The 12,564-nt window shown below is 28.1% G+C and overlaps 1 protein-coding gene across 1 annotated transcript; it reads right to left on the reverse strand.

The window, feature by feature from the left end:
- Positions 1-696: 696 nt before the first annotated feature.
- Positions 697-7,386, reverse strand: LOC127119577 (protein NRT1/ PTR FAMILY 4.6). The gene is made up of 5 exons (XM_051049837.1): positions 7,220-7,386; positions 6,986-7,094; positions 6,395-6,612; positions 2,686-3,117; positions 697-1,847 (listed from the first exon to the last, which is right to left on the reverse strand). The coding sequence occupies exons 1-5, from the start codon at positions 7,226-7,228 to the stop codon at positions 852-854; spliced, it is 1,764 nt and encodes a 587-aa protein (XP_050905794.1). The 5' UTR covers positions 7,229-7,386; the 3' UTR covers positions 697-851.
- Positions 7,387-12,564: the final 5,178 nt, after the last annotated feature.

Consider the following 12,564-nt stretch of genomic DNA (forward strand, 5'->3'; position numbering starts at 1 on the left):
CTCTCCGAATTATCAATCTCCTTTCTTTCTCCTACACTCTTATGTGATAATCTAAGTGTCGTCCTTCTCTCTCACAATCAAATTCTCAATGCGCGGACCAAGCACATTGAATTAAATATCTATTTTGTTTGTGAATGTGTTATTGCTAAAAAATTAAAAATTGAGCATGTCCCTAGTAATGTTCAAGTTGCAGACACACTAATCAAACCTCTTGGTACAACTGCATTTTAGGAACTGACCAAGCTCAAAGTCATGACATATAACCCTCCATAAACTTGTGGGGAAATATTAGGAGAACTGAATTCTATAGTGTATATGTTCATAATAGTGTGTGTATAAGAACCATGCAAGTGTTCATAAGAAGAGCACGGTGTCATGAGCATCATATCATGCACATAGTTTCAATCCATCCATCTCCTTGCAGCCTTACACTTGACTCTATATAAGGAAGTACGTGCAGTGCATTGCGTAATCTAATTCATTCAAGTAAAATGCTTAATGAAATTCACAAATTATATTAGGTATGAAGTTCAAAGGTTAGATTTATTTGGTGAATTCTGACATTAAGATGATGATCATATATGAAACTATTTCGAGCTAAGTATCATATTCATATATATATATATATATATATATATATATATATATATATATATATATATATATATATATATATATATATATAATGAGATGTGATTAGATGCATATGTAAAATTAAAGATTTTGCATAGATACAATATTAGAGATTTTGCAGTCAGTTATACAAAACTGCTTCCTAAGATTGTCTTGTTCAAAAATTTGATCAATGAACAATTAAACCAAGTGTTCTCAATTCCTCATATACATTTCCTTCATTCTTCACCATTCCCTCTTCCTCTATAGTTATACCTAGCAGCCCAATACATATAATGAAGAAAATTCAACCCACTTAGCACACACATTAACCAATAGAATCTCTCCAAATGATAATCATCAAGGTTGGATCCACTTAGCCACGGTTTATGATCACCATTACCAGTAACACTGTTTACTATAGAAACAATCACTGAACTTAGGTAATAACCCATTGCCAAAGAAGCCCAAGAAAGTGATGTTGCTAATGATCTCATACTGGAAGGTGCTTCTGAGAAGAAAAACTCTAATAGTCCGGCTAATGTGAAGAGATCGGCGGAGCCGAGAAATAAATACTGGAAACCGATCCAAAGAAATGAGATAGGTAATGGATTATTTTCTGTTGCTGCGTCATCGTTGAAGTGCGAGGATATTTTTCGTCGTTTGATTTCTACTATTGCGGCTATGGCCATTGCGATTATGGAGAGTATTAGTCCGATTCCGATTCTTTGGAGATGAGTTATTCCGGTTTCGGATTTCGTAACTTTTCTTGCGTAAGGGATTATGATGTGATCGTAGATTGGTGCAAGGATCATGAGAAAGAGTACTGGGAAAACTGGTAAGGAGGCCGGAGGAACTTTGAAGGTTGAGAAAAGTTTTGTGTCCATTGTGGCGGCTTGTTCGACGGAGAATGTTGAGAGTTGAGCTAAGCAAGAGTTCAGCATTATTGTGCAAGCAAAGATTGGGAGTATTTTGAGGATTATTTTGACATCTTCTAGTTGTTGGAGTGTGCATGTTAGGGATGTGTGGATTGGTTTGTTTGTGAATGCTTTGTTGAGGAATTTTAGGGTTTGTGTTGGTGTTTGAGATGTTGGTGTGGTTGGTTTTGTGGTTTGGATTTGTTGTTGTGATTGTTTTGTTTGTGTGTTTGGATTTGTAGGGCTTGAAGACATGTTTGCAACTGCATTGCTTGAGTTTTTGTTGGTGAAGGTGTTTAGTGATGCAGCAACAAGTACCTGATCAGTTTCAAAAAATGGAAACACATACCATATTGAATTAGTCATAAATAAACAATTTAATCAAGCTTTATAATTATAAAAACTTTATATCGTGTTAGAAACCCACTAATTCAAATATATCAACTTCACCATCCAAAAATAATGATCCATTTAAAGGTCGCTCTGTATGAACTGACCTAACACATGAATTATATACCCTGCGTAATGATCCATTTAAAAATCAAGCAAAATTTTGTATGACCTGTCCTAACACATGAATTGTATATCCTGAGGTCTCAAACTTTTACTACCATATCAATCTTTGGAGTTAGGGGTAGAAATGGGCATATGTCGGTTCTATTTGAGCTTACCGCACAAAAACTACTGAAAAATGGAGCATAGATGTTTTAAAAAACGGTGGCAATCACGTAAAGATTTTTGCGATTTCGGTTGATACAGATGTCACGATACTGATTGTAGTCGTCGCGGTTTGCATTAACTACAATTTGTTTTTTAATATAAAAAATAATGATAATAGTATTGGTATCTATATCTGTCAAAATCGTTTTGTCGCGGCCATTTTCGTGACTGCATACCGTTTTTTAAAACCCTGACAAAGATGACATAATTGAGAGTGTGAATCTAAAATTTTGTTCTGAACCCTAAAATCATTAATGTCCGTTTTAAAAATAAAATGATGTAGACAGATATATTAGAGATTGTGGGACTTAAAATTTTGACCTACCATATGAAAAAATGAGAACAAAACAAACATGTCTGCGGGTTGGATACGTTTTAACACTCCTATCAGCTCTCAAATTAAGTAAACTTTTAATTTCAAATTTCTTAGAATTACCTTCAAAATGGTTGTAAGTGGACTTCCTGAAGGGACCTTATTCCTGTAAGTAGTTGAACCAGCCATGAACACTGGAATAGACAAAAACATAGTAATAGTAGAAATTGCAAAACCCCATTCCCAACCTTTGTTATCTTCAACCCAAACAACAAAAGTAACTGCAATAAGAGCACCACATGATAGACAAAAGACAAAGTAGTTGAAGAAAGTTGATCTTTGTTTCCTTCCATTTGGTGTGCTTTCATCAAATTGTTCACCACCATGAACAGGTAGTGACCCTTTAATTCCTCCAACTCCAAGAGCCACTAGATACAAACCAGAAAATAATAGTGTCGATTTTCCACCATTAACTTCCTCACATTGACTTGATCCATTACATTTTGATGGTTTTAGTGATGGTACATGAGCTTGTATTGTAAGTATGATTAAACCCTTCATAAATAATAATTCCAAATTCATTAGCTATAATGTCACATTTCTAATATTTTATATCTCAAACTAATTGTCATTTTTAAATAATTAGTATGCAACAATTTTTTTATATGAAATAGTAATAACTATTAAAAACTCTTATATAACGGTAATTATTTAAAACTCACACATATAACTCTAAGTATTAGGATTTGATTTCTAAAAATAACATTCTCCCTAACAATATCAATATCGACTTCTTTTATTTATTAATTATATGTAATTTGTATGGTTAATTATATGTAATATGTAATGATATTTTACCTTCAAAATCTCATATTCAAAGGAAATATTTTATAGTGGAAATTATTGTTCTCACAAGTATTTGACCACCAATAAGATGGTAACACCACATATGAGACATTGCATTGATTGCAAATATAGGTGAAAAGGTTAGATAATAATAGGCCAAAAATGGGGCCAACACTCAACACATTATATGGACCCAAACTAATGCAAAACAAAAAATATATATTATAAATGAATGGGAAAAGAACATGGGCACCTACCCATCTTTTTCTCCAACAATTTTTTCATAGAAAATTAAAGTAAGCCAATAAAATGCCACAAATTTGGCCAGATATTATGGTTATTTTTGAACTAAACATAAATAAGAGACAATGTTTCAACCATATCTAAAATATTGACCAGTCTTGTTCTACACATGAAAAGTGTTGATGCCACGTGTTTTATCATTTGATCCCACATCTTAATTTATGGAGCGTAGCATAGACAATGATTTATTAATGTAATCCACTATTAACAGTTAGTTATGACTATGAAATGTCACTATGATTATTAGCTTTATCATATAGTAATTGACAGCCACACACGTGGTTCATCAACTTCTTTTTGCCAAAACTACAAATTTTCCAACCTTCCACAAATAGACAAATAGATACATTCAATAATAAAATCGTATTTATTTATAAACTCACGGGACCATGCACTAGCAAGACATCGTACTCTTCTTTTGGTTGTAAATATGAGGTATAAAAAATTGTATAATAACATTAAGTAATTGTACTAATAATAGATTAATTATAGTTTTGATCTAATTCACGGAATTAATTTATCTATTTCAAAATCGAAATAGTTTTGATTTCTTTAATTTTTTATTGACAATCATGATGTTTCTATTTTTTTATTTATATTTTTATTAATAAAATTTCACAAAAAACTGAAATTGCAATTAAATTTATTAATTATATAAATTTGTAATTTTTGTGTAACAACATAATTATTTTATTATTAAAAATATACTACATTTTTATTTTTCTTATTTATGATTTCTGTCGAGTAATAAGTTCTATTAATTTATATTATATTAAAATTTAAAATTCGATTAGATTATGAAATATTAAATAAATAATTTATTTGTAGCACAAGTACTTATCAAAACAAATACTTGTGAATATATTTGTAAAAGTTATTTTTATAATAAATATATATATATATATATATATATATAATATATATATATATATATATATATATATATATATATATATATATATATATATATATATATATATATATATATATATATATATTAGAGAACTATTTAAATTGTATTTATATATACTATAAATATTTTTCACAACTACTTTAGCGAACTTATAAAATATGTTTTCAATTTTTTATGAAAAATATCATGATCTATTTTGATATAGTATCTTAAACAAAGTCACAAAATTTATGTAAGTATATAAACTCAAATAAACAAATTCCAACGGGCTTATGTTTACGTTTGAAGTAATTAAAAATTGATTTTACAGGTGCAAGATTTATTTTAATATATTTGATTAGTTTCACATAAAATTAGTTGTTTTTAGATTATTTTTTTGACAGGGTGTAGTTTTTTGAGTTTATTCTAATTTAAAATTAAAATTTTAAGTTTTTTAAATCTAACATAATTTTTATACTAAAATTTATTTTTAAATTCTTTATACATATATTTATACTAAAATTTATTCAAAATTAATTTTTATTATTATAGAACCAAATGTATTCTACAATTTTATTTTATACTTTAAAAATACCTATAGCCTTTATAAAAGACAAAATCTTTGTACCAAAAAAAAGATAAAATCTCTTCCCACTAACCTTATTTTATTTCCCCTATAAAATAACAGAATTAATAAGCCATTTTAGTTGCAATAGACATTGAGAGCCATGATAAGTGCTTTTCATAGTTATGTCATGTTGCTAGATATTAACCACAAGATATATTTACAACAAATTAAAATTATTATTTTTTATATAAATGTTATTTCATATTTTTTAATAAAAATATTACTTATGTGTGTATCACTATTTTATATTTTTGACAGGATGCATTAATAAAAACTCTAATAACTTGAAAATAGAGCATATATCTTATGGGAATTTTTCACACAATCCACAAGGTTTTGTTCTAGCACAAGTTGCACAAGAAATGAAGAAAAAAAAGAAAGGGAATCAAGAAATGGATAAGTCTTTTCAAACACCATTCACATTTTATCAATTAATTCTTCCATTTAGATTGGTTGCAGCATTTAATTCTTTTCAAACATCAATCACATTATATCAATTAATTCTCCCATTTAGCAAGTTACAAAATTTTGCAATGGAATCTAATTTCTACATAACGAAAGTCCCATTTTTAATATTCAAAGCCGCATTTTTTATTTATATAGATTATATACAATTTTATTTATTTAAACACAATTTAATCATAACAATATTTTATAAAATTTGATTTAGCAATTATTCAACTGTAACAAATTTTAAATTATGTGTGATAATTTGTTTCGAATTAATCTTGATACTTATTTGTGGAGAAACAAAGTGATGGTAACACATGGAGAGAGAACAAGGGAGGTGTAAATAGCAATAATAATAATAATAATAATAATAATAATAATAATAATAATAATAATAATAATAATAATAATAATAATAATAATAATAATAATAATAATAATAATAATAATAATAATAATAATAATAATAATAATAATAATAATAATAATAATAATAATAATAATAATAATAATAATAATAATAATAATAATAATAATAATAATAATAATAATAATAATAATAATAATAATAATAATAATAATAATAATATAATAATAATAATAATAATAATAATAATAATAATAATAATAATAATAATAATAATAATAATAATAATAATAATAATAATAATAATAATAATAATAATAATAATAATAATAATGAAGAAACTTACTAGTAACTCAATAAGTGCACTTATCAAGTAAACATGATAAGTGGTGAGAAATGAATCCGACAAGAAACCACCTAGTAGAGCAAGAAGAAACGATGTTCCCATGAAATTTGTAACATTGTTTGCAGATTTAGAAGGAGACATATGCATATACTCTTTCAAATACAAAACCAAATTGCTTGCATTTGCCAAAAATGCTAGATTCTCCAATATCTCCACAACTTCACAAAAAAGATACAGTATCACATGTTAATTAAATAAAAGAGGCTACAATTATTGTAATAGCTAATAAATTTCCACAACCACACAAACATGTGTGTGTTCTCACTTTTTATAAACAAAAACATGATTTTTTTAAAAGTAAATCAATGTTAATTAATAATATATTATAGTTAATAATACGAGAAAAATAACTCTGCTAAGGCAGTTTAATTGATATTTGAACATAGACATACGATCGCACGCGAGTTTATTTGAATATGTGATATTTCACTTATTCATTTTCTTTAAAAAAAATCATCCAAAAATCTATTGAAAAACAAAAAAAAAATATTTAAAATAATTTGTTACAAAAATAAAAAATCTGAAACTGACCAAGAACAAAGGAAGCTGCAAGCATGCCTCCATGGCGTCCTCTAAGAGCAGGCTTGTTTCTCCAGTCAATATACCCTTCCCATCTTGTCATTTGTGGTGCTTCAAGTTCCTACAAAATTTGTAATATTGTTGTTATATATAAATACGTGGGAGAAAATTAAATAAAAAATAAAGAGTTTTCATACATATAAAATGAAAAAAGAGAAGCAAAAGAGAAAAGGGAAGTGAACTCACCATCACCATGTTTGTTTTGGTTTTTGATTTGGAAACTGATCGAAAGGTATCGATGGTTAAAGAGAGACTGATGAGAGATTTAAATAAAGAGTTTGGAGATAGAAAGACTTTTTAAAAAGGGTAAAATGGTCATAATACAAACTTTTCATCTAACTTGAAATGAAATTGACTAATGTATGGTTTTGCACTTAATAGTTTTAACTATTCAAGTAAAGTCTTTTCACATTTTATTGTATAGTTGTATCAACCTGTGATTATGATAATTATATTTATAAAAGAAAGAAAAAAAGACTTATGGTTATAGTAGAATCGTGATTCTACCACCACTAGAATCGGGTTCTTAGGAACTTGTTTAGATAGGATTTTGAAAAGTAAATATGAACGAATAAATATTATCTTAAAAGTGAAAAAAGAATATACAACAACACAAAATCAAACGAATTATATTTCTTGTGTTATCAAAGTTGGACTTAACCGACAATTTTTGAAATGATTTGAGGATTATATAGCAAATTTTTTAAAATAGTTATATAAACTTAAGGCATTATATACTTAATATTTGTTGTGAAAAATTGAAAGATAGTTGAGTGTGTCTCGGTTAGTATTTGTCAATTATCAATTTCTTTAGTTTCAAGTAGTTTTATTGTTAAATGTAAAGTGTAATTTATTTAGAAGTGTCAACTATAATTTTGTCTCTAAATTATGAGATTATTAACTCTGGCAAAAAAAAAAGTGTTAAGGTGGGACTATTTTTTAAGTGCGTTTAAGGTGGGAAGTAAAATATTTTTCCATCATGAGATATAGGTTGATAAATAAAATTATAAATTAATTAAATTTTATCTTTTAAGAAGGAACATTGCGTTTTTGAAATGTTTTATGAACATTCAATCTAGAAGCCGCAAAAATACTTTTTAATAACAATAAATTCACCTTACATTTTTTAAATATGTTTCATGATCTTTATTTTTATTTTTGTGATAGATGATGATGGAAACTCAGACGGAGAGTACAACGTTGAGTTCCGAAAACTGAGTTCCGAAAACTTTCAATTGAATACAATATGTGGAGTGGAGCACGAGATCTCCCTATTGGATATGAATGACGACGTAGAACAAAAGAGCAGCGACGAGGAAGAAGAGAAGGAAACCAACACATAAGAGTTTGAAATTGCGATCAGGAGAGCGTTGAGGGAAGATGACAATCGAGCGCTGACGACGGAGGCGATGTGTGGCATTTCCTGGATAGGTTTCACAAGGTTTGAAGGATCGTTGGATTGATCAAATTCATAGGCAGAGACAGTCACCAAATACTTGAAGGAAAAAATTATGTATATTATTGCTTCTTTTCTTTCTTCCACTATTAGAAAAAGCATCTAATGTAACATGGTATTACCTCGTTCATTAAACCAACTGAACTAAGAGCTCTTAATCAAGTGTCTGCATTTTTTTCTTTTATTAAAAGATATTTCAGTATAGTCCATATTAGTAACCGTAGTGATATGTTAAGGCATACATGCTTTGACTCCCATCACTAGTAGTTTTCTTTTTTTATTATTACAAAATCGGCGTGTCACTTATAATCATAATATTTATATTAAAACTAAAATATCTTTCGACATGTTCATAAAATAAATTGTTGTTAAATTTGTATACATGTTATCACGGTCGTTTATTATAACTGTGGTGAAAAGTAAAACATATATTTAAGCAAAAGTTTGCTCATTCAAGACAGAACATGGTCGTCTCTCTCAAAACGAAACCATAACTCTCTCTCACGCCTGATCCTAACTCCATGAACGGTTGCATACCTCTTCTTCACAAAATTCCAACATATCTTCTCAATCTCTTATGAATCAAAGAAAGGTGTTACACGAAACTCATTTCTTTCACTTCCTCTTCACATTTCAGGTTGATTTTATTTTTGTTGATATATGTTGTACGTTGTTTAAGGTATGTTGTTGTTGATAAAGTTGTATGTTGTTGATGATTTTGTTTTTATTTATATATGTTGTATGTTGTTGTTAATGTATGTTGTTATTGATAAAAGTTGTATGTTGTTGGTAATAAAAATTGTATGTTGTATGTTGTTTAAGGTATGTTGTTGATGATTTTGCTTGTTGATATAGGTTGTATGGTGTGGTTGATAAAATTTGTTTGTTGTTGGTAATGTATGTTGTAAGTTGTTTATGGTATGTTGTATATTGTAGTTGTTGTTTATAAAAAGTTGTATGTTGTTGGTAATGTATGTTGTAAGATGTTTATGATATGTTGTGTGTTGTATGTTGTTTAAGGTATGTTATTGTTGATAAAAGTTGTATGTTGCTGGTAATAAAAGTTATATATTATATGTTTTTTAAGGTATGTTGCTCATGATTTTATTTTTTTATAATAAATATTTTATGTTGTTAAGGTATGTTATTGTTAATAAACATTGTGTCTTGTTAACGTATGTTGTTGATGATTTTGTTTTTGTAAATAAAAGTTGTATGTTGTTTAAGGTTTATTGTTGATGTGTATTATGGATAAGGTTTGTTTAATGATATACCTTCTACATTCCAGCTTCATCATGTTCAGTTAACATGTCAAAAATAATGAGTTTATTATATCGTATGTGGTTTGAGTATTTTTACAATCTCTTACCGAATATATAACCTTTAGAATTGAATTAGAAAATTATAATATGAGATATCATATTATATTAGAAAAAAATACACTAATCAATGTTATACGAGTTGCAAAATGAACTAGAGGTGAAGGAATGGATAGTTGAAGAACTAGAAGCATTGAAACAATATATAACCGTTAAAGAGCGAAATATGGATTGTGGGCTGCATAAAGCTTGTACAACATGAATTAGTGTAATTTGTTCTAATAAAACTTCATATATCATATTATAATTTCCTAAATCAGATTGAATGATTATATGTTTAGTGAGCAGTTGGTGAAATAAGCATTTCACATAAGTTATAATAAAATCAAGTAACATATCACCACAATTGTAATCAAGAACCATGGTGAAATGTGTTGAAATCTAGAAAAAAATGCAGGCGTTGAGAATCAAAGACCTGACCCCAACCTTTTACTATGGTTGTTTTAAATAAGTATAATGGTATGTTTCACGCTCCTGTATTTTTACCATGGCTAGTAGCCACTAGTTATAAAGAGGGCATATACAACCACAAAATATCTTACCGCGAACCATCATCTGTTGTAGAATTTTCTCCCAATCATGCTAATATATGTATTACATGGTAGTGTTCATTTCAATTATGAATTTGCCTTCTGTAATAAACTTAAAATCATCAACTAATTGCTTCTTTAGTGTTGGTGGAATCTGAAAGTTGACAAGTTTATAATTATATTTAAGATTTATTTTCTTGTATGTAAATTATCGCGCACTTGCATGTTTATAACTTTATAGCTTCTAGATTGGATGTTCTAGGCAGGAGCATGACAAATGCCTCGGGTGACCTTACATTATATTCTATATACTTACATATGAATAAATTTATAACCTAGATATTATTTTACATGTGATCATATCAAATATTCTCGCATTAAATTACATGTACGTGGCGTTTGTATCCAACTATTGTTTGTACATGACCACAAATGCAATCTAAAAAAGTAAAAAATGTTAAGAAATCAATTTTCAAAATTATGCCACAAAATTTTGATTAACTCAACTGGTATACGATTTTAATTCTGGCCTAAAAGCATTTGTAGAAAAACTTCTATTCAAATTACTTAGATAAACTTAAAACTAACGGGTTTAAATTGAAATAACCTTAATAATGAAAAAAATGTGGATACAAATTAATTTAACACCTAGACACGATGTTTAATTTCAAGCCTTAAATGTTGGTGAGTTCAGAAGGAAGGTTAGCATGCATATTTTGGTGAACAAAAGGTTGGTGAACAACATGGTGATGATGATGCATTAGCATACAAAGATGTACAGAAAGATGACGATCAATAAGGAGAGAGAATAGAGAGAGAAACACACAAAGAGAGAAGAAGGAGATAGAAAATAGAGTGAGGAAGAAAAAGGAGGATGTGGGACCCATAAAATAGTTTTTTAATAAAAATGAAACCGGTTACTTTTATTTAATCAGTATTTAATCTAGGTCATTGAATATTAATAATAATAATAATAAAAATAATAATAAATTGATTATTAGATTGATATTGTCCCATGGTGGAAAAGTATTGTGCTTTCCCAACTTAGATGCCACTATTTTTTAGTTACTAAAATAAGAAATGTATAAATGTAAAGTAAGTTAGAATGATAAAGAGATAAAAATGTGTCAATAACTTGTTTGGTTGATTATTTCTGTTAAAAAAAGTATAAGTGTAGTGTTTATAGGAAGACACTAATATCACTAGCTAAAACAAATGTGACGTATAGAAATTAGTCTTGTTCGACTATTTGCATAGATAATGAATGATGATCCTGTGACTGGGAGTATATGAGTACATGTGCCCCTTTTTTCAGAAAGTATCTCTGTACCAATAAAAATTCAAGTTAGTGACACTATAAACATGGAACACAAGTAAAATGTTAAAAATTATCAAATTCAATTAAGCATTGATTAAGTATAACCTTGCAAGGATGTTCGTGGATCAGAGAGAAATTTGATTATCTTGTATTCAACTATTTTTTCCTCATCAGACCATTATTTGGATGAGGGGACTTCAACCAACTCTAGATTCTATTGTACTCTTATGTAACAATTATTTTTAAGTGTTGACAGATCCCTCATGCATGCGAATGAGCAATACACATTAATTTTTTAGTTTAATAATTCCAATGATAAGGTTATTTTTTCAATTGATTAGAAGATTAATCAACCTACTCATTGGGTGAACTTATTTTATAAATAACATTATTGAATCTTGCATTATCTACTTTGGTAGTTATTCTTTAGTATCTGATTATATCATCATTAGAATCTTATATGTCTATAATAAAGACTAGATTTGAGCATCTTCCTCAATTATCATGTTTCTTTTTCTTTTCTTGAATGAATTATTCACTACATATTACTCGGGAAGTCGATTCACCAAGATCTGACAATCTTACCCCACTAGTTTCCTTTTCAGCTAATGGAGTATGCCAATGATATACATTCAAATATACTCAACATCGGAGAATAATACATAATTTTTTCCTACCATTTTCCCATAACTTTCAATGAGGTTTATAGATAAATAACCTACTTGTTGTCTTAACTACATGAGTTTGGTTGTTCTTACTTCAGGCTAAGGTAAACAAAACATGTCATGGAAACATATTTCATGTTTGCCATATTTTATATAGAGTTTGGTGGAAAAAACGAATACCAC

The sequence above is a fragment of the Lathyrus oleraceus genome, chromosome 2 (genome assembly GCF_024323335.1).
Source record: "Lathyrus oleraceus cultivar Zhongwan6 chromosome 2, CAAS_Psat_ZW6_1.0, whole genome shotgun sequence".
In the NCBI taxonomy this organism is placed as follows: domain Eukaryota; kingdom Viridiplantae; phylum Streptophyta; class Magnoliopsida; order Fabales; family Fabaceae; genus Lathyrus; species Lathyrus oleraceus.

Bases quoted from the DNA above. Each gene is read 5' to 3' on its own strand.
- LOC127119577 (XM_051049837.1), bottom strand. The intron at 6,613-6,985 runs GTCAGTTTCAGA...TTTTTTGTGAAG, and splicing joins TGCAGCTTCCTTTGTTCTTG to TTGTGGAGATATTGGAGAAT. The intron at 1,848-2,685 runs GTAATTCTAAGA...GAAACTGATCAG, and splicing joins CACTTACAACCATTTTGAAG to GTACTTGTTGCTGCATCACT.